Source organism: Mugil cephalus, chromosome 3 (assembly GCF_022458985.1).
Source record: "Mugil cephalus isolate CIBA_MC_2020 chromosome 3, CIBA_Mcephalus_1.1, whole genome shotgun sequence".
NCBI classification, from domain to species: Eukaryota; Metazoa; Chordata; class Actinopteri; order Mugiliformes; family Mugilidae; genus Mugil; species Mugil cephalus.
This window is the reverse complement of record NC_061772.1, coordinates 25,458,444-25,481,854: the sequence shown is the minus strand read 5'-3', so window position 1 is coordinate 25,481,854 and position 23,411 is coordinate 25,458,444. Positions and strand designations below refer to the sequence as shown.

Here is a 23,411-nt window from a genome sequence, read left to right as displayed (position 1 = left end):
CACTCTTATGCAAACACACAACAGAAACAAGTAGTTTATCAAATTAAAAGCTGCAGTCTGGGTCTTTTTTGGCACACTGACAAGGCTGTGGCTGATTAGGAACTGCTCACTCCGTCACCTCACCTGTAGAAATGCATTCGCCGTTTCCTGCGCACAGAATGAGAAATATGTGTGTTTTCTGGAAGACAGTAAAGGACAAATGCATGCATCATACCTAGCGGCATAGTGAGAGGGAGGGGTGTGCTCTTTATTCCTGTGAATAAAAGAGAGCTGTCCAACGATGTGTGAAAGAGAGACTGCGATTTGTCCTCATTCACCACTCCTACCTACCTATCAAATGCATATATATATATATATATACACACACGCACAAACAAAGGCATATGTATGTACACAAACATAGCTCTATAAAAAGGAACGTTGCCACAAAAATGCGCCAACATGCCCTGAGAGTAGAATTGTACACCCAATATTCGCGACCCATTTGTCTCAATTGGTTTGCTGTCTGAGCGTTCAGTCTTAGGGTCTCAATGGGAATACAGAATAGAGTGCAGCTTTTTACACTAGCTGTATCTTTGACCTTTTGTGGCCTTGCTACATTGACTAGATGCGGCGCATCAACATCAACATGCCTGTGCGATCCTCGCTCAAGCCAACTAGCCTCAGCTGAAATCCACACAAGCCAGATTGACTGTTAGATTCATCCTCTCATCCTGAATGGGTTCAGTCCTTCCCCTGACACTTTAAGGTCACGGGCTCATCTTCCAGGTTAATAAGGGAACCACATTTGAAAATTCCAAGGCCGAATATACAGATAGCTGCTGTTTTGGTCACTTCAGGTCTGCTTCCTTCAGTCCGGTTTCGCTCAGTTCATTTCAAGACGTTCAACGCCGGAAAACATGTATTATTAAATGATGCTTGCAGTGCTAAATGAATTGATGTACTCTATAATACAGTGTTTGATAAAACTACTGGACATCTATCCACTATTTATCACCCTCAAATTAGTCTGTATTCATTGCGGGCTCTGACTGGCTCGGTACAAAGCAACCCATACTGGCTGTTATCGACCCATTAATTGGAATGTGGCCCATTCTAGTGAAAGGGCCGGGCAGTATAGACAGACAGGAAGAGATGGAGGCTTAAGATCAGCCTCCACTCTAATTGGCAGGAAAGAGGTTTCTATGAAGTGGCGTAATGTGGTTTTCATTGGCTTTCTGGGTGGGGTGAGGGACATGCTGTTTTAAGCGAGACGCATCAATTTGCCTTTTTGATAAGGAAGAGAAACAATATCAAACGACGTCCAAATATCACGCCATCAAATCCGGTCTTGCATTAAGGCAAATGGTTTCCGTTTGTCTTGCATCAGTGGGGAACGCTGCATCGGGTGATCAAAAAAAGAAAAATGTGATTTACAAGCAGGTTTGAGCACAAGGATATCATTTGTTGTGTGCACAGGTGCGGAAAGCAAAATAAACCATATGACAATTGGGGAAAGCCATTTTCCGCTAATGCCCTTTTTTTTCTCCTGATCAGATTCAGCACTAACGGTGCTGAGTTGATTGAAAAGTATGGCCAAGGTTGATTCCCTGGTCATAAAAGTACAGAAGGGGCACATCACTATAAAGACTTCCATCTCTCCTTTGTGAAAAACCCAGGCTGTTATAATTTCAATGCCAAACGATTTCAAACATTCATTCTGCTCTTACTTCGTGGTCAGATTCCAGCCTTTGATATATTCTGTGGGTGTTTTCTTTCAATATTAGTGAAGGCTGAGGTGGAATAAAATGTTTAGGTAGCGATAAAGGTGCTGGCAAAAGCATGGAAGGTCAAAGTACTGAGGTGGCCCGTCTGACCTTCACACACCCCTTTTCATACCGAGCCACCGCAGCGCACGGATGACATTGAAATACTCTATCGACTGTGAGTCAAGCTGTGCATGTGAAAAACCCTGGCACAAGGAGACATTACTCACTAAACATGACATTTTACCACTATGAATTCAAGACAGAGAGTTGTGCACAACATAGAGTAATTATTTGTGTTGCTATGATGAATACCTCTATGCCAGTGTGAGAGCCATTTGTCTTGGAAGACGTCTGCTTCCTTCATTCCTACCTCCACACAACAGGGACGCTGGACATTTGAATTCCTGCATCTAAATAGGCACACGTCTGATTCCTTTCCTCCTGCGTTCTTTGCAGATTTCTGTTGGCAGTTCTCTCTTTTTTTTTTTTTTTTTTTTCAGTAAAAACTGATCACCAGTTCTGTAAATGCCAGAAAGCAAGCTGGGGTCCTTGTGACCTTTTATCTCATTTGATGTGATTAAAAACCCTAATATAGTGTACATTAATATAATTACCAGGAGACTGAGACAGATTGGGAGAGAGACGGAGTGCTTTCCAGTGCCAGTCTGATTGATCCAGTCTGTGAGGCAGTGCTGCACGCCGTGCTGAGGACTGAGTGTTAGTGCAGGTTATGCAGTAGATTGTCCACCAGTATTTCATTATACGACCGCACTTTGTCATAGGTGCCACACTGTTTCACTTGGTGACTGCGTACGCTTGCCTTTACTGTCTTTGTGCGTGCATGTGTTTTTTTTTTTGTTGTTTTTTTTTTCTTTTCCACCCGCTATTGATCCACGTAGCTTGAAGCCCCCTCGTGTATGATCAGGTATCCCACATCGAATAAACACCATATGGTCCAACACATACGAGCCCCGGCTCCTCGCAAACAACTTATCTCCGCGTGTGAAAGTGGGGAGGAAAAGTGTTGCATCTCGGAGCGCCAGCAGCTCCCATAGAGAAATGCGGCTAAAAAGGAACACGGGGCAAATTGCATTTTAATTTCAGTACAAATAGTCCTGCAATTTTGTTTCTAGAACTCCATCTAACACTTTCTGTTTTAATTAAGACTGCTATTCTTAGCAGTTATTGATTATACGATGTCTGCCAGATTTGATGTTCAGCTCTGTGGTTTACTCTTGAATGCCTAATTAGCCTGCTTCATGTGGTTAACAAAACGCACAAATCTGGATGATATAGAGCTCATATTTCCAAGTATTTTTATGCCTCTCCTCTGTCCTCTGCCTCATTTTTTTTTTCTGCATAATTAATCACATGTCACTAGGAATTCTTGTTTCACAGCGGGACCCGTTTCTGCAAAGCTTACAACATACTTTCTTATCTCTCTCTTCTCCGCAGACGGACAATTTCCCCACTGAGCCTAATTATATGGGTAGCAGACAACAGTTTGTTCAAAGGTAGGAGCTGGGATCTATAACCATCGCCGCATCTCAGAACTTTCTTTTCTCTTCTCCAATAGACCCTGCACAGTTCTACAAAAACAATAACTATACTGACAATAAACCGTTCTGTAATAACAGGAGGAGCATGTACATTTAATTATGTTTAGAAATGGTTACTAACAGTATTCTCTGTAATGCAAGAAATAGAATCACACAAAAGATCCACCTTTTTTTTTTATTTTAGCTGGCAATTAGGTTAGTACTGTATTTCTAGAGGCATTTTTATTATATCTTAAATCCTATTATGTAAAAATGTCTCTTCTGCACTCAGGCTTACTTATCTATTTTCACTCATTATTTTAAATGACCGACAATCACAACCTGAATTGTGCACTAATACGTGGACCTGTGCACTGTTTTGTTTTTTCTTTTCTTTTTTTTTTGTTTTATTTATCCAGTAGCTCAACATTCAAAGATCCCGAGCGAGCGAGCCTCAGAGACAGCGGCCATGGCGACAGCGACCAGGCCGACAGTGACCAGGACACCAACAAAGGCTCCTGCTGTGATATGTCTGCAAAGGAGGCGCTGAAGTTGAAGGCGTCGGGAGTGAAACCGCCCCCTCTGGAGCAAGGTGAGCGCTCGCTGACAAACTCTTCATCCGCGCGAGGAACGAAGGACGGTGGCTGGGAGCCGGCGCGCTCCAACCAAACCGCCATCAATCCTGTTTTTTCTGCGGCGGAAGTTGTTTGCGTTAGTGATTGAGCCTTTTGACTCGCCCGAACGCTCACAATCTGAACTTGGCTACTTCAGCCCCCGCCCCCTCTCCTCTCCCGACTTTGTTCTCTGCACTTTTCTCATTTAAATTGTGTGGTGTGCGTTTGTCTGTGTGTGTGTGTGTGTGTGTGTGTGTGTATGTGTGTGTACTGGAGGGCGTCAGCGAGTGTGCATTCTATACACGTCCTCAGTTTATCAAAGCAGACAAGCCCATTATGTTTTTATAAGCCCAACTACTTCAGCCTCTCCATTTAGTCCCCCTTCCCTGAGCACCCGTCTCTGAAACTTTGATAATGGAACATGGAAAATGACTTAGTGAGCGGCAGGCGATGTAGCTTCGTAGTGTGGTGATTAAATATGAATAATTATTCTAAGCGCTGTGGGTCGGGCAGATTACGCATGACATGTGTAGAACAATAACTCCCCAGATATGAGTTGTTGCAGGTCCCCTCACCCCTGTCACCTCGTGTGATTAGTGCAGGGTCAGGGGGGAGGGAAGGAAGTCATGCTTACATAGGTATGGAGACAAGTAGGAAGGGATGGTAAAATTTCCGATCCAGCTTCAGCCGGTCATGTACTTCAGCGTGCACCATTACCTGCTTAGCAAAAACAGATATTCCCACAGAAATACAAACTCACTACGCCAAGAAGTATGTATCTCGCTGACAGGATCCCAAAGTAGAGCTCTGTATAGTGAACATGGATTCCCTCTAATGGTGCTATTAATCCAGCGAACAGAAGGGCTGTTTTACTCCTTGCGGAAGGACAATGACAATTTGTGCGACGCTCTGTGCTGCAATATGCATGTCTGACTAGATAGTATTTTTTTTCCCTTTCATTGGTTTTTAGAATGAAGGGAAAAAAAAAAAAAAGAATAAAAGCCACACACGTTGGCAAGAGAAATTGGCCAATTAAAAAGCTCCATATGTTTCCCATTTTGAAAATGTTCTCATTTAATTGTCCGTGAGGGACCGGAAAGGATCACATTCATGCACACACCAGGCGCATGTGTTTGTTGGGCAGTAGTCAGTCAGAAGGAGCCGTCTTCCAATTAAACACTGTCACCGGATGAGGCGCCGTACGTCCGCACGTCTGCACGTCGCCCTGGTCCGTATCTCAGCGAGAGGCCGTCGCAGAGCGCGCGCACACTTGCGCAGATAATCACGAGTTCCCGATGTTGCTGAACAGCAGCAACTGCCCTGTCAGTGCTTCCCGCTCATTGCTACTTTCTCATTTATCCGCACCCTCTGCTGTACTTTAAACCCCCCTCCTGCCGCCGCCCCTCCTTTTCGTTCCATTTCTCCACCTCTCCTTGTTTTGGAGAAATCGATTGATGTGAGATTAGACAGCTAACTGGCTGCAGCTGGCTGTGTTTAGCCAATAACATGCGGGCTTAGCTAAACTGTAGGGGAGGGCAGGGCAGGAGGCCAAGGCATGGGTTCAAGAGCCATGATGAGGAGTGAGGGTTGGACAGCGGCGCTCTGGCCGCGGCCCACATCATCTTTATTAACTTGCAAAAAAAATACCAGTTGAATGTTCAAAGTCCTCCCCTCGGAAAGGTCCGCTCTTGTGTTTTGTGGCGTCTTGCTGTTTGAGATTAATCATAAGACAAGCTAAAGAGTGGTCCCATCTGCTGCCTTCCGTCTGAAGCTGACCCACTCATGTGCAGGTACTTTTATGGCAAATTAATGAGGCTTAAAAATAGTAAGGCAAATAGAGGGAAAAAATGGCTATTAAAGGAAATGATGATATCACGTGCTGCTCTACTACCTGTGTTTTAAAGGAGTCTCATGTGTAGCTGAAACGGGCAGGTAGTTCTATTATCAGAGCCAAAAAAAAAAAAATGGATAGGGAGCCTGTCATTGGTCAGCGTCCCTAGGGTCGTTTTCCTGCAGGTTTATTTTCTTCACATCTCAGCACTTAGCGACTACTTCATAGATCTCTCTCTATGCCCCCCCCCACCCTCCTCCTTCCTTCCTTCATCCCATCTTAAGTCGTCTGTTTCCCTCTAAGCATAGCCCTCCCAATTACTCTCTCTAGCTCTTTCTGCTTCCCCGCCAGAACACTGCGGCCTCATTCACTGGCTCGGTATAAACAGAACTACAAGTGCACAAAGAATGTATCTCAAGTCCCGGTCTATCCCCAACCCCTGTTTCAGTTCTTTGCCTTTCTAGTCACTACATTGTAGCCTACAAGTGAACACGGAGTTGTGTCTCCTTTTTTTTTCTTTTTTCAATCTTGGCAGCCTTTCATTTATTTATTTTTTTATTTTGTACTTCTTTCCTCTCTGTGTTTTGGTCTCATCTAGTAATAGGCATTAATTGAACAAACACACAACTCCCTTATAGTACATTATCCATCCTAAAACTCTCTTACATTCACCACCACAGTTCCTTCCACACGAGACAATCTGGACATCTTCGCACCACGGATCAGTCCCAAATTGATTAATTAGCCGTGCAGAATTGGTAGCAATGCATTAATTAAGCTTAAGTATATCAAATGCTTTTTTCTTTCTTTCTTTTTCTTTTCTTTTTTTTTTTTGCCACTTTTAAACGGCGATTAATTGATGCTCCAACGCGCCTGCAGCAGACATTAATACAGGCTTGTCTGGCTCTGGCAGAGTGGCTGGCAGCGCCTCGCTCGCCTCTGCGGAGATGACTGCCACAGTCGCTATCACGTACAGACAGGCGGCAGTGGTGTAGGGAGATGTTACCCACTGATAGGGCCGCCTGAGCAAATGGAGAGGGAGGGAGGGAGATGCAGGAAGACCACGATGAGGGAGGGGAGGGAGGGAGGGATGGTGTTTGACTGTCCTGGCTGACCCATCCTAATTAGCTTTGGATTATAAGAATCAAACCGCCTCCTTCCTTGTTTTTATGAAGGATATGATACTACAAGGACAGCTTTGGTACAGTGAGTCAAGACGGCATGTTCTTATGACAGCGCAGAGGAAGGCGACGAAATTGACTTCTCTCTCTTATTTGTCGCTGGGTGATAGATATCCCCACCCCCACCCCCCCCACCAATGTCCCCCGCCAGCTTGTGAACAGCTTCAGTAAGGGAAATGTCACACTTGGGCATTTGTTCGCTAAACAGAACATCTTGGCACAAAGGCACCAAAAACAATAATGCAGTTCACACACATGTGTGTATATATACATATATATATATAGTACAGGCACAGCTGATGATGCTTGGGGTATATTTAGCTGTTACTCACCAATGCGCAACGCTGGTCTTTATATGTTCAGTAATTTATGGCGCTGATGATGTCACACACTCTTCTCTGGTTTTAAAATTAAAGAGAATGTGGCGCATCACGCATGCAGTCCCCCGTTGCCGATATCACAAGAAATCACGCTGTTTTCATACGAATGCGCCTCTGTGGAAATCTTATTTATAGACATCAGCACTTGTATCCTCTGTCACTTAGCCAAGAAAAGGAAACAAGCGTAATACCATGCATTATGTGCAGTGGAATGTTTGATTCCTCATTACACCGACTTAACATTTGTTCATCTGTAAAATCGTGAAAAAAACAACAACGTAATAATAATAATTTCCTTATGAGTTGTTCAGTCAAATAATAGGCTTTCTCTTCCAGTCCACACTCAGACCCAACAAGATAAATACTCAGATGCTAATCCATCTTAAATATTCACCCGTCCTCCCTCGTGGCGGTGTTAATCTTAAGACTCCAGCGTTACTGTACTCCTCCAAAGCACCTTGCTCAGTCTTTCCTTTTTTCTTTTTATTCTGAGCAATTAATTTTGAATCGTGAGTGAACCTTTGATAAAAAAAAATAATAAAAAAAATGCAATTCCGGGATTAATTGACTGGTCAGAAGTCAGATCAGATGCCCTTCTCACACTTGTAGCCATGGCAACTTCTATCCTCCTCACTATGGCCTTCAATAATCCTTTATCTGACTCTTGGAAAAGGGCATTCTGTTCAGCGTCATTCATATTTCATGGACAGATAAATGCAGACATCTTTTCGTAGGCAGAGTAAGTGCATATTACATCTGTAGCTTGAATGCTTCTGAATTTCTATTAAATATGCAACAAAATCTGCATTTTATGGGTTTGTTATTGACATGCACATTTCTGATACAATGACTGCACTTAGGCCACTAAAATATACTGTATCACGCTACTGACCGTCATTAATAATGCACATGTGTGTAATGTAGGGTTATTTATAACTTGAATAAAAAGCGATTTTACCATTGCTGAACAATCGTAACGATACAGACGCAAAACTTTGCCTATTTAAGACCTGGACGATGCGTCTTACGGTTACTTTATTCATAAAATTACGATTTCTACGCATGTTATAGTAGGAAAAAGATAGTCCGAGCCCGACTGAGGGAAGGAATAACAGTTCAGAAATGTTTCAGAACAAAGCACGACGAGATCTGGCAGAGGAGAGACAGGCTCCTTGAGGACGCTGCTTCTTCTGAAACATTTCCAGGGTATTGAATCCAGAGTGGACTTTTGAGACGGAGCCACGGCACAGCCAGAACATGACTCAGTGGTATCGTGTGGACAGGGAGATTTGACAATTAGACATTTATTCATCAGCTTAAAACTAGAAGCAGTCGCTGCTGCTACGAAGACCGTGAAAAGCTGTTCTTATTCCTATTAATATACATCTATTATATAATGTATACGCGACTACGGTGTGATAATATGCTCACACATTAGAGCATTAGATTCACTGCAATCTTACGTAAACATCTCTCACTGTTTATTACATTCATTCATTCATTTTCTGTAACCGCTCGTCCTCCGGAGGGTCTGGGGGGAGCTGGAGCCAGTCCCAGCTGACATCGGGCGAGGCGGCTGGTGGTGGCGTTGGACCCAGAACCTTCTCGCTATATTTGAAAGCAACACATATAGCACTTGACAAGGATTGTTTGCATAATAAATGAATTATTCTTCAGAAGACAACGAGTTCTTCAAAGTTAAAGGGAAGCCATAATTGTTTGCCTATTAGCGAGTTGGCGCGGTGAACGTGTTTGAAGCCTCCGTCAGGCTGACATCTCCGTAGCAGTGGGGGCACCGTTAATGTGTGAATTCTCACATAATGTTAAGGTAATTGTTCGTTGGGTTAATGGACAAACATCTGCCGAGAGAGGAGCTTCGTCTGAGAGCGTTGTAATTAGTGAGTTTACAAACATTACTCTAAACAGGTAGCATATGGAAGAGTCACGGTTTCATGTGATGCCATCACATCTGTCAGTTTAAACGCGATTAATTGAGACTGTCAAGGTGTGTTTACACCCATTGTTCCAAAGGAGACGTGCTCGCGCGTCGCTCCCGCGTAACTCGCTCGCTGCAGCGGCGGCGGCAGCACGAGCCGGACGTGGTGTGAGCTCTAATTCTCTTGTTTGCTGTTTTCGTCATTAGTCATCGATTAAAAGGCTTTAACTTCTCCTTGTGAAGCATCCGCAGTGTTTTAATACCAAACCACTGAAGTAATCTATCTAAAAAGTCCGTAGCATGGCCTTGGGGAGCAGATTAGAAAAACAAGCATCGTCTGAAAACAGCAGCCAGATGCTCATGTTTCTTCTTACTGTTTGTGCGAGCCATTGGGCAGAGAGGATTTGTCTGCGAGACTTTCATCTTCGCCCGCTCCTCATCTCCCCGGCTTTCCGCGGCCTGTCCCTGGCTCGACTGATAGCCTGATTCATGGCAACATCACCGGCTACTTTCCTGGTGGGGGGAAATAAGAACCATCAGCAATCTGGACTTCTCCAGGATGCATCAGTCAAAGTCGAATAAGATTTGTGAGTGTCTTGCGCGCCGTGTACACATGCGCCAGAGCGTGCGCCCCATCCTCGCGCCCGCTCATCGGAGGATGGGGCGGTATCGCACAGCAGCGAGGCGATTTGCGGCTAAGCTAGTAGAATCCCGCAGAAAGCCTAAAATCTTGTGGGGGTGAAGGGAGGGGAAATATCACAGTCTTAGGATTTCTTCTCTCTCATTATGGAAGATTTAAGGGGATTAGTCCATTTTCTTTAATACACAAAGTTTCATGAAATTCCATTGTTGCCATTGTGGTTCATGAAGGGTAATGTCCATTCTCGTGTCCTTCCTCTCGTGCCGCGTGTGCGATTTCGAGGCTGCGGGGGGTCATCCCCCACTATAAACCTCGGCCCACCCGCACGGCAGATCACCCCCTGATCCTCGTTCAGTTGGAATATCTCAAGCACTCTGGCACCACAATGCTGCAGAGGATTGATGAATATCTCAAACTCTCGCCACTTGGGCTGTAAATCTTTGACATTATCTCTTCACCCTGGTTGCGGCAGTGAATATGTTTATGGCGGCAAAAGCCTTAATTCATTCTAAGCACCATTATAAGCTCTCAGCATAGAATGATTGGACATCTGATCTAAAAAAACTGCACCTGCTGTAAAGGCCGCTGACCCCAAATGCTTACAAATGTCCAATCATCCTTGCGCCGACCGCTCTGCGAGGAGGAGAATGTGACGGGGTATTAGTCCAAATGTGTGCTCACACATAGCACATTGAATAAACACATAAAGCCATTAAGCACTGTGGAAATGCCATTCGAAGCCCATTAAAAAAAAAATGTAGGTTTGTGCCTGCGAGGATTAGTCCGGAATCGCAGAGATTTAAAGGTAATCACTCTTCAGCCATATTGTTTGAGCTTCATCCTGTAAAACCTCAGTGATATTATTCCGATTTTTTTTGTCAGCCGCGTGCAGGGTTTCGGTCGGAGAGATTTCACGCGGGGAGCATTTGAACACAATTTCCACGCCGCGAGGCCCTGCCAAGACGGTTCCTGTCGGAGGCCTCACCTCGCGGGTGAATTTGAATGTGTTGGTTTTAATGCCTCAGAGAGTGAGGCTAGGTGGTTTGATTAGTTTGCATATTCTGTGTTTACACACGCACGGGCGTGTTTGCTGTAAACACACTAGTAATCTACGCTGTCATCCAGTGTGTACGCTTTCACACCGCTCCGAGTTAACTGAAAAAATTAAAAAAAAATGCCCCAGCCACACTTGCTCCTAACACACACACACACACACACACTTTAGATATATTCCCTCAATGCAGCTGCAAGAGACAATTTAGTGGATTTATCAGCTCCATCATCGTGACAGACATATTTCCGCTCCCAGTTGTTCTCTTTGTAATCACATGAACAACAACCTTGTGGATGTGGTGTCTGTGCTATAAATGAAATTAATTAACATGGTGTGCCTGAGCCCCATGGCAGTGCAGCCTACGTTTCGTTTTTCTTTTTTCTTTTTTTTTTTTCTCAGGCATTAACCTCTCACTACTGCAAAGCGTAGTTAAATCCGTGATTGCACCGCGCACAATTAGGATGTTATCGCAGTTTTCGTCGCCGAGATGGTTCAAGATAGAAGCTGCGGGTTCAGGCAGGGTGGCTGCTGTTTTTCAGCGCATGGGTGGTGCCGGATGAGCGAGTGTCCGAGTAGTCAATTATAAACGTCGCTCTGCACCCTTGTGCCTTTACCCGCGCGTGTGTGTCCGTCTGATGCGCAGACTGAGTGATGGCGAAGCCTGTGAGGCTAATTTGTGAGACTAAGTGGATTTTAAAACACGCATTGCAGTTGGACTCTCCTGTTTCTATTCTGAATTAAGGAAATTCTTAATCGTCGTGACCCCCCCTCCGCGCTCCCCGATCAAAGGAGAAGCCACAACACAAGTTGGTCGCACCTCTCTAGGAGTATGTGTTGCAGAGCGGCAGCAGGATTGTTTCAGTATCTGCTCTCAGTGGGTGAAACATGTTGTCCTGCACAGCAGTAGGGAGGATACTACGGCGCAGATTATAATGATACAGAACATCGTCATTCGCTGGACCAGAGCCACTCGGCGGCCATCTGTCCTATGTCCATGGACAGCCGGGCATTTGTGCAGTTGTGTGTGTGTTTGTGTGTGTGTGTGTGTGAGCTTCAGATGTAATTCTAGACATTAACTACAGTCTTTTACATATGCTTTGATTGCCTCTTCCTCTTCCCCCCTATTATTGTTCTGTCGTGTACACGATGATTCCTGTCTTTTTATTTCTTCCTCTTTCTGTCTCGGTTACACATTTGATGAATGTTAGCTAAACATTTTCATCCACGCATCATTAAACATTGGATTTGTATGGGAATAAATGAGCAGGTTAGTTGGTACCGTATATTTCCGTCAGTATCGCAGTACCCAAAGCATCGTCAGGCCTTCAGATTCTGTCTTTAGAGTTGAGTTTTATGTTGGTTAAATATCCAAATGTATCCTCTCTAAACCAAATATGACAGTTCTGTGGTCGTCTCTTGTGCCTCTTTGAGAGACTAAATTCATTTGGTGATGCTCTTTTAGTACGACCGACTAACTGAATACAGTTTATCGACTTAAATGTTAGATGAAATGCTTTGAAAGTCTGGATACACTTCACTAGAACTCAATAACTGCAACAAATAAGGGAATGACAACTCGCTTCAATAATTCCAGAGTGACCCGAGCGTTGGTCCCTTTCAGGCTGAAGTAAATCTGCAGCCTTTGTCACTGGAACACATTCCCACAGTGAGGGCTGTACACCAAGAAGGAATTAGTCAGGACAGGGTCCATTATGTCACAGGAAAGTGTGCCGAGACCCAACATTGCTTCATCTGAGTCAAATCTCTCTGTGAATCATGTGTGATAGTAAGCAAATTCAAAACCGCACGTCTTAATTTCGCATTAAACCTCCTAAAAAGGGATTCGGACTTGACAAAATGCTTGAAAACATCATCTCTTCTGGAGTATAGTAAGATTTAAATAATCATTATACTGATTTTTAATGCACGCTCCTTTCCAAGATTTATCTGGGTTGGGTACATGTTTTATTTTTAATGGGCTCAGGGTTATGTTATGCTTTGCTAACTTAATGCATACAAATATGATGCCGCAAGAAGCCAGAGTTTACAGAGAGTCTGGTAAAGATACTCAGCGGTAATGTGTTACGTAAGACAAATTCACACTTGCTCATGCAAGTAGAGCACTGAAGTTCATTCCCTCGTCCGGTGGCGATGATATCGTGGGAGGTGAACCTGTGGATAACACATACCTCTTTTTTTTTTCTTACATTCCCCTTTCAATTCCATTGCTTGTTAAGGAATCGCATTTCAAGTAAAAGCTCTGTTTCAGAGACTGCAGCTACTGTGCTGCAGTTTTTTTTTCCTCAAAGCTTTTACTGAATTACTAATTTCCTATAGCTAACACTTTTGGGATAGCGAACTGGTTTCAGGTGGTGTTTAACCTGGAGCTGTTGAGCATTATCAGTCCTCAAAACGCACTCTTTGCTTCCGGCCGCGTGCAGCTTAGAAGCCTGCGCCCAGCGCACAGTTGTCATCTTTAAACATGCTTGTGCTCGGTTGTGCTATTCCGAAACAACAGAACATTATTAATTACAAAGACGGCAAGTGTCGGATTGTTTGATCAATTCTATGCAGTCGGTTACAAAGTGGGGAAATTGTTCATCTTTGTGAAAATGAAATGCCTGGTTAAAAGAAACAAAAAAAAAATCCCCTAGACGTTGAATTCGAAGCAACTTCCTTTGAATCACTTAGATGCAAGCTAAGTGCCCCACTGTCTGGGCTGTTTTCTTGGCTGATGTGAATGAATATTTGTGGTGCCCTGGGGCATTGTTTCCCCATGTTGCACTGCATCAGGAACCAGGGAGATAAATGGGCCTGGCCTGTCCAAGGCATCAGGACGTCTTCTCTGTTCAGCCATAACTAGTAATGTCCTTTCATCCACTGCCTGCAGTGGTATAGATAATGGAGTATTTGAAGAAGAGGAAACGTTAAAACAAAGGGAGCGGATGTGGTTTATGCGACGACAGTGAATGGAGATGATCAGAAATGTCAGAAGAGGAAAACAATTTTTTTTTTTTTTTTGGGAAGGCAGTTTAGTACCAAAGGTTGGATTGCATTTAATACATACAACCTCAAATATGGCGTATAAAAGACAGGCTCCAGTGAATGGACTGAAAGGAAGAAATATACAGCAACCAGTTGATGAGTGATCAGATAATGAAAAGAAAGAGCTCACGGGCGTATTGATGGATGGATGAAGAGGGGTGTGACAGCAGGCAGGCTCAATGGGAGACTGGCTTAAGTAGCATGGTGCCTGGCTCCCCGCGGTCACCCAGCCACTGGTTCAAATTCAAAAGAAAAACCTGTCAAAGTAAACATATACCCCGCTAAGACGTGGCTGAAACCAGTCCCGTGTACACACTCTCAGGAAATTACTCGCACGTAGTGTAACGGTGTAAAGAGAAACAGCCGGAGCCGGGTCGTCGGGCCAACCCCTGCAGATATATAATAAATATGTTCTGAAGGATTTACTCCATAAATAGTGCTTTGTGGTATCTGTGAGGCTGATGGTATAGCCCAGCTCGATGAATTTCATCAAACATCTATGTCGCGTGTGTGACACTCTGCTACAGCTCCGCCGTGATGACACAGATCAAAAGCACGTGTATATGTGAGCCTTTGCGAGTTTGCGGGGAATGGCGACCGGGAGTGTTTTTCTCCGATAACCTCAGTTTGTTACTTTTTGATCCTGCTAAATTAAGATAAGGGGCTTGGTTAATTAAACTGTCACATGGCAATACCTTGAGGAATTGCGAGGCCAACACAGCTTTAATTGGGTGCCTGCTATTGTCCCCGCGTCGCCTCCTTTCATCGGGAAGCGAGCCCCACACGCGGCAGAGACACCCTCGTGGCTACTGGCAAAGAGCGGGAGAATGACACGCATGAGCATTTTAATGAAGAGGGGTGGGGCAAAGGCGGCGGGATCCAATCTCAAATGCGCGAAAAGCAAGAACACTCAACCCCTCTCAGCCTAAACTCATTTGAAGCCACTAAATATGTAATGCCCACAGTTGCTCATCGACGGGGTAAACACCAGATTAGATTTGAGGAACGTGAGGAGTGTTAATTGCTGCTTCCGTTTGCAGGGCGGGGGGGTGAGTGGTTGTGTAATTTTCTGTACATTGCAGTTGCCACTGCAGTGCATCAGTAGCGAGGATCTCCAAAGCCCCACGGACGATGTCAGCAAACCTAAGAAGCATCTGTAATTACCAGCAGCCAATTAACAGCTGACCTCAACGGCCCGCCTCAAACCGCAACAAAGATCTATTTTGGAGATTCTGAAAGGCTTGCAGTGTAAACAACTAAGTGTGATGGATCTTCCTACAGTGCTTACACACATGCTTCATTTAAATTCACACCATGATGAGGTAGCCCGGATGGATGAATTGCCGACGCGTTTCCTTAACAGGTTTTAAAGAGAGCAATACTCACTGGAGCGACGTGTGCACATCAATCCTATTGGTTCGTTCCAGATTTGATTGAATATCTGCCAGACCAATGAAATAACCCGGGCCGACTTTATGCACGGATGGAGCAGCAGTGACGTGGCTCTGCACGTCATGTGTGAAAGTGTGTCTGACATACTTCCGGGAAAATGATCTTTAAGATCTTTAAAAGCATCCGGGGTGGTGGTTGTTGTTGTTGTTGAGGAAGTTTCCTTGATAGTATAATGCCCGTTCTGTTGTGATGTTTTTGAAAAGAGTTGTCCATCTGTCCCCCAAGGTGAAAATCTCCCTTGATTAACAAGTGGGAAATCTGGGTAATGGTCCCCTGCGCTGCCTCTCATCCCCTCCCAAGTGGGGATCAAAGAGGATGAAGTTTTGAGCCTAGGGATAATCTAGTTCCCTAGATTGTGATAATGCTGCTCAGGACGATCATGTGTTTGAGAGTAGGTCTGGGCGCGCTCGCGGGAGCTGCCGCCTGGTGCTCGGCTTTACTCGCGCGCCGGTGTGTCGGCGCTCTAAAGAGAAAGAGGCAGACAATGGCAGAGTGAGCCAGTGAATTAGTACGCGCAGACTGATGGAAAGCACACACTCTTGCTGTTGCTGTATCCAGGCAACCACATCAGAATTCAAGACGTATCTAATAACAGGTGATTGCCACCACCTTCCTTTTTTCAGCTTCGTGCTGATAAACTATGACCACTCCTTCTCAGACGTTAATTAACAAAATGCCACTGTATGGAGGAATTAACGCCGAAAAATAATCACATCCCAGGAAAACTGTTGACTGTTCTGCCATACAGCATATATATATATCATATTCTCTTTAATACAGTGCTCTTAGATTAAAGTGAAATCCGTAAAAACATCAGCATCAATGGATCTGTTCCACCGAGGGGACACGCTAGGCCTTCAGAAGCTGATGTTTTCAACCACTCTTAATGCAAAAATTCCTTTCTTTGCAAGATGTTTGAGGGCTTCTTGCATGCACAGTCTCTTTCAAACCTATTCTAATGGGATTCAGATCTCAGCTTTGATTAGGCCATTCGATAACCTCCCATTTCTTCATTTTTTTTGAGCCATTCTTTTGTCAATTAACCAGTAAGCTTAAAATCAGTATTCTGTTCAGAGGTCTGCTTCTGGGTCAACAATTGGACTGATAGCCTCACATTATCTTCAAGGACTAATTGTAATGATGAAAAATTGAGGGAGGCGACCCATAACCACAACCACCACCACCCATTACAAGTGGTATATTTCTGAAAAGCTGCCGTTACTGCATGTTCACTGTTACTGTAACCAAACAACCTCATGGCCAATGCCTTTTTTGAACTGTAGTTCGGGTCAAATGTAGGCTCTCCTTCCAAATATAGGCACATCAACAGCAAGACATACCCACCAGTCTTCGGATAACATCTGGAGATTTTGGAGACTTTTCTTTACATCAAACGTTCTGCTCTTCAGCTGAATCTCTTGGGGCTGGACTGGAATTGGCAGTCTTTTGAAATCTATGCAACTTGCAGATGATTTTCCTTACGCTGGAATGATTTATTTTAAATAATTTAGAGATCTTTTTCAAAACTCTGGCCTGGCTTGGAGGCATTCGCAGCTTTTTAATTTTTTTATTTTATTTTATTTTTATACGAAAGCTTTGGTTGAGTTCTTCAGATTTTTGTACGATGACACTTTAGTAGCAAAAAGAACACCCGATCCAACATCTTTCTGACAGCGCTTCAATTATCAACACCTAATCTGGAAACCCTGATTCTAGTGTTGATGCTCTGAACGTGTGATAAATGCGGGCTGTGCTTTATGTAAGAGTGTTTCACCTTTATCTGGGGGCCCTGTTTGACAGAGGCTCAAATGTTATCTTCATCTTTTAATGTTCAAATACAAGTCAACAATTTCCTGGGATGTACTTATAGAAAACAATCACTTGCCGAGTGAAACATGCTCAAAAATGGAATTTCTCGCCAATGACACCGACTTTACGTGCTTATGCGAGTACCGAAGAAAGAAAAAAGAAAATCACAAACAGTTTGTGAAATGACAGTGAGCTTAAGCTCTGCTGAATCTCATTTTAGTCTTAACCTCCCTGTTGTTCCGCATGGTCTCCTCCCACCCTGATCTGTGTCTGGTGTTGGTGTCCAGCTGTTCCATCAGCACGACAAGTGGTTCAGGAAACTCCCTCATTGTTCACTGACCAATGGCAAACACACCAGAATGCTGTCAACGAGCATTTTCCACCCAGTGGCTTGCATTTGCCTGCACCTGTGGTTTTAGCCCAGAGGGCACGGGGATGCAGGAGGTGGGTGGAAGAATGGGGGAGAGGCTGGGCACTGGAGTGGAAATTCAGCCGGAGTTGGGATTAGGCTGTCTTTCTGTCTGCCCAGATTAAACGAAATAGATTCGTTGCGAGTCCCCCCCCCCACCCCTCCCCTTCATTTCGTTGTTTTCCTCAAAATGCATCAGAGGACGGCTGTGCCTCGCCACCCGTATTTGCATTTTTTGTAATTTGCATGAACTCATCAGAGCTCGGAGGCAACTTACGGTTGTGTGTGCACACATGCAGGCATGCGTGTGTGTGTGTCTGGGCATGCGCTCTGTAATTTAACAAGCAAGCAAAAAAAAAAATCCAAACTATCTAATAAACGGGATCCTGTGAACCTGCAACTGTGTCCGTTCAGAATTTACTAGAATGTTAAGACATTTTCCAACTGCCTCCGCTGAGTTATAGTATGTTGTGACAAAGTGTGGCTCTGCAGCAGAGAGCCTACTGTGGAGAGTTACCAGGACAGACACTCACTCTGCACTGCAGTGCTTTGCTATCCGGGGTTGTGAATCTTATCAGGCGGAGTTGTGGTGCTGCTGGATTTTGCGTGTGTGTTTGTGATTGTGTGTTCCTGCATGTGTGTGTCCAGGCCCCTCTGGAGTCCATTAATCCCAAATCTAACAGACTTACTGCAGAGGCAGCCTTTGATGTGTGCTGAATCCCTCTCCGGAATATTGGAGGCTGCTTCTATAATATTCACTTCCCTTTCTCTCGTCCGGAATACATTGTTTTGTTTTGGGGGTTTCTCCCCCCGCATGAAGCCGATAGTGTCCAGCAGGACAGGTGGCTGCCACGCTGTCATTTTGTTTAGGTTTCAGGTGTGTTTCCCCCAGTCCTCTGATCTGTAATTTTACATCTCTGAGCTCTTTTAATCCCATTCTTATCTTGTGTAAGCCTTCTAATCTTTGACCCTAATCTTAAAACCTCCACACAGAATGAGGCAACGAGGACCGAGAGGAGTTGTTTTTCTCACCTTCAAATTCAATGCATACATTTGTCAGAGATCGCCGAGGTCCTCCAGCCTTTGGGTTTTTGTTTCTCGTGAGCAGACTCAGAAAGTATTCACCGCTATATATTTCTACTTATTTGTGCTTTATTGCACTGGCCCGAACTTGAACCCAGCGTCTTTTTTTTTTTTAAAGCCCTGCGCTCATAACCCGCCCGTCTCAAGAGTGAATCAGATGGCAAGGCAAAGAAAGTATAAATTAGATAGTGAGATGGAAAACACATTTCTATTTGAAATGATTATCCCCCCTGGCGGGTATACTAATAGACTGTTATTGCATTTCCGTCAGTTTTCTTTTAATCTAATCATACTTATAAACAGATGAGCGCGAGTGTTAGCGCGTGCGTATATTTATCCATACAGAGACGCAAGCAACCAGTGTCTAGACAGCAAACACCAATTTGGCTGGGGCATCAAGGAACATCAATGCTAAAGCAATGTTGCTGAAACACACTCCTGCATGGAGAGGAGACGGCAGTGACAGACAGACGGCGATAGGAGGAGGAGTCGGCGCAGCAGAAATAGAGGAGAGGTTGGCAAAGCACACCGTGGCTAATACATCCAAAGTGTGTCAGTTAGCTCTCTAAATGTGTTAGGCCCCGGGGCTGGGAAAGCCAACACCATCGACTCAACCTACCTCTCTCCACCTTTCCACTTAGCTCTGTTCAGCACCCGCCAATATCCTTAGGGGAGTTACACTGCTGTTCATTGGCACAATTGATCAAATGCCTACATACTAAAGTGTACAGTTTTCTTATTGAACATATTAGTCTCACTAGTACATGTGCTGCACGGGGGATGCATTTAGAGTGGTGTGGTGAAATGCCACACGGCAGGTAGCGTTACAGGTGGCATTACAGGTAGCCGCTGTATTGGCAGCTGCAGTGACACTGTTTAGCAGGAAGTCCGGCTGGGGCTCGTTCTATTTTTATTCATTTATTTATTTTTTATAGTAGATAGATATATAAAAACTTTTTTTTTTACAGTAGATCATGATACTATATGAGTAGATGATACACCATCAGTATCATGTAGGGTATGGAAAAAGGCATGAACTTTGTAAACACCGATCAGCCACAACATTAGAGCCACTAACAGGAGAAAATCTTGTGACAATTCAGTGTTCTGGTGGTGGGAAACCTTTGGACCTGGCATTCATGTGGATGTTACTCAGACATGCACCACCCACCTAGACCAGACCATGCACCCCCACCCCCACCCCCACCCCTGGGGCAGCGTCGGCAGCAGCCATCCCCAGCAGGATGCAGCCTGACACAGACACACAAAAATGGTTTTGAAACAAAAAAGAAAAGAAAAAACATGAAAAACAGGACAAGGTGTTGACTTGGTCTCCAAATTCACTTGATCCCAAACTGATCAAGTATCTGTGGGATGATCCACAGAGGCCCCTCCCCTCAACCCATAGGACCCAAAGGCCCCCCACCAACAACATTCTGTTACCAGACACCACAGGACACCCTCAGAAGATCCATGTCCATCCCCTGATGAGTCACAACAGCTTTGCAGGCAGAATGGAGACCTACACAATATTATATCTATGAATTTTAATTGGACATATTTATCCAAAAAATAGTTTCATGGTTAAAATGTCGCCTTCTTAGCCAGATTCTATATAAATAGTCCACATTTCTGAGTGGTTCAGTAAAAATGTCAAACTTTTCGAGCTGTAGTGAGTCGGATTGAAAGAAAAATGAAAATATTGTGCACACACTGGTAAGCAGGCATGTCTGTCTGTCTGTCAGATTAGGCTGTTTGCGAACGTCTGACTCGTCTTATCAGGTACGTGGTTAAACTCACAGTATTTCCACCCAGCGGTATATATGCCGTTAGTTTAGCTGTATCAACGGAAGTAGCAGAAGTGCACACCATTTCTGCAGAATTGAAATCCCCTGGTTTCGAGCTTAAACTAAGAGTCATTTTAGCTATATTTGTTTTATGCATTGGCTCCTGCTCCATTTAAGATGTACATTCAGTTCCGCGAGCACATGCATTTCTGATATTTTCTGTCTGAAACATTTCTCTTCGCTCCAAGTCAGCGGCAGCCACGACCAATTCACTTTTCCCACCCGCTTGGATTGCATTAGGCTCGATTGTCAAACTTCTCTCTGTGATTCACCTACCTACCTTGTCTTCTCCGAGTTGGGTTTGTGTTTGCCATGAAGATGAAGCTATTCCAAGTGGCAGCAAGCTGTCAGATGCGCCCGTAGTATTCCTTCGTCCTTTTTTGTTGTGGGATTTTGAGGAATTTTGCCGTTGCGGCTTTCATCTTAGAGCTTAGCTTCTTCCCGCCAAACAATCCTCAAGTTCATTTGTTGCCACAGAACCCTAATGTAATTATAATGACAATATCATTCTACTGTATACTGCATGTGCTGTTGTGATACAGTGATGGTACTGTTGAGACAGAGAATCAGAGGCACTTTCCCTAATCCTGCTAAAGCAGCACACATGGGAATGATTACTTTCACAAAGCCATGACACCCCGAGTTGTTCAAATCCCTTTGTTCAAAAGAGAGAAGCAAAACGAGAGGCAGGCTGAGGGAGAGGCAGACAATAAGAGGAAGTGATTTAATTCAGCGAATGTGACAGCATTGTGTACTTGATGGATCTTGTTATTGTATGGATTGTCTGAAGGAGCCCTCCTCAATCCTCCACGTCCTGCGCCGTCCCCGTCGTCCTCGGCCAGGCATCAGGACACGGCCACGGCGCCCCGGGTTTTTTAAATCCGGCCCGCTTGAAGGGATGATACCTCAATTCTAGGATCATAAAAGTAGCACAGCTAAAATGGACTTCAAAAGATGACCTCGTGCGAATTGGTAACAAAATGTTTCTCTTCATTCTTTCTTTAATAGGATGTTTTCAACCTGTTCTCTCCTTGGATAGAAACAGGATTTCTGTAATGAGCTAGTGAGTCACAGATTCTCTCAGCTTAATTTTTTAAACTACCTCCTCCCCCCATCTCTTCCTTTCTCTCCCTCTCTCTCCTCCTCACTGTATTCCTTGCGCTCACTGTCTGTCTAAATGGGCCAAGGCAACTTTCTTTGCCGTCGACTGGGGAAAGGAAGTAGATTAAGGCTATTAACAGGCAGAAGGATGCTGAGCAGCCTTTCTCCTCGTCTCTGGTATAATGTTTGGTCCACACTGTGGACTCTTCTGAGTCTCTTCAACCAAAGCCAACCAAGCCGTCGGCCACGGCGTGTGTGTGTGTGTTTGTTTGTTTGTGTTCAGCATGTGTTGGAGGAAGTGCTGTTTGACTAAGACGCTCCATTTGATTCCTGCAAAAATATAATCTACGAGTGTCATGTGGCGACCAAAGCAGCAGAGTTAAAAAAAAAAAAAAAAAAGAGTGCACTCACATCTGAGCATTAAGCATTAAGTAGTGGTGAGTAGAAATAAAACATGGTGCAGACATGCTGTGTCTATTTGTGTTGCTTATGAGAGAGCACGCCGCGATGTGCGTGCACACACAGGAAAAAAAGACGAGGCGCACACGCGCACACTATATTTAGATGACAAACTGCCATAAACCCGAGCTAAAGGGGGAAGAAATAAACAAAAGAGAGAGGCAAAGGAAAGCAAGGCGGTCCAGAAGCATCCCCTGTCACGGTGCAATCCCCCATGTCCTAATTACACAGGCTTAGAGGAAACGGAGGATTAGCCACTGATTCACCACGCTTCTCGCCTCATCTTCTAATAAGTCCTCTTCTTGTCTCCTCGCCACCCTTTGTGCCACCCTCCATGCCTCTCTCCAGGTAAAGGTAGCGAGGTGCTATTGACCTGTGATTCGCTGTCTCTCTTTGTTCCTTCTCGCTGGCATGTCTGCCTCAGACAACGCCGCCTAATCCCATTTCAAAAGTAGGCTGCGCGCTGCAGACTCCCTTTGTTGGCCCTAATCAATTTATGTTCGGCGTTCAGTTCAGTATTTATGCGTGCATTCTTCCTCGTTTTGTGTATCACTGCGTGCGTCGTGGCCCTTTTGTTCGCCGCAGGGTGAATAAATGTGTTTCTCATTGTCATGTTTCTACCCAGCTTTAGCTAAATTCACTTCCTGAAGTCGGCCCGTTCATCTGCGAGTGAGCGCGAGCATAATTTATTTGCGGCAAATCTCTTTAGTCTTTTCCGACGATTCGTATCCTCCTCGCGACACCGTCGGGCAGGCGTCTGATTGGTCCTGAATTCAACGGGCAGCGTGATGACGACCCCAAGACACTGAGCCAGAGTAACTATCTCAGTAACAAGAAGAAGAAGCAGTCGTCCCGCCGACAGATGGTGTGACCCTCGCAGAACCCTGATCGCAACACCATTACGTCAGTCTGGGATGAAATACGGCGAGAGAACCCGAGTCAGACGGAGACTAAATATGCTGCATTTTGCAAGATGCTTCAGACAAATTAAAATTTAAACTATTTAATTTTCAATGGCCGATATGCTCTTAACGCGAAAAAAAAAAACGCTTGGGATTAAATCCATCTATGTGCAAGTAGTTAGTGATGTGGTTGTACCTTTTTCAAAATTTCTCCAAATTTATCTTTTATAACTTGGAATAGTAATATTACTATATCTATATATATATATATATTTATTTACAAATGATCTGTAAAGATTTGCTCCCGAATCATTTTTATTAAGGATTAGACTCTGTTCGCCTACAGCTGCTAAAGCTGCACTTCAGGTCAGGTTTGCAGCAA

General features: G+C 44.4%; 1 protein-coding gene across 2 annotated transcripts in view; it reads left to right on the top strand.

Annotated features, from left to right (window-relative positions):
• pcdh17 (protocadherin 17) overlaps nucleotides 1-23,411 on the top strand; it is a 56,382-nt gene that overhangs the window by 21,432 nt on the left and 11,539 nt on the right. The window contains exons 3-4 of one of the 2 annotated variants that reach the window (XM_047580541.1): nucleotides 3,204-3,262; nucleotides 3,709-3,878. In XM_047580541.1, the coding sequence (XP_047436497.1) occupies nucleotides 3,204-3,262; nucleotides 3,709-3,878 (229 nt within the window). Of the gene's footprint in view, nucleotides 1-3,203; nucleotides 3,263-3,705; nucleotides 3,879-23,411 lie in introns of both variants that reach the window. The other variant, XM_047580540.1, reaches the window with a different exon arrangement.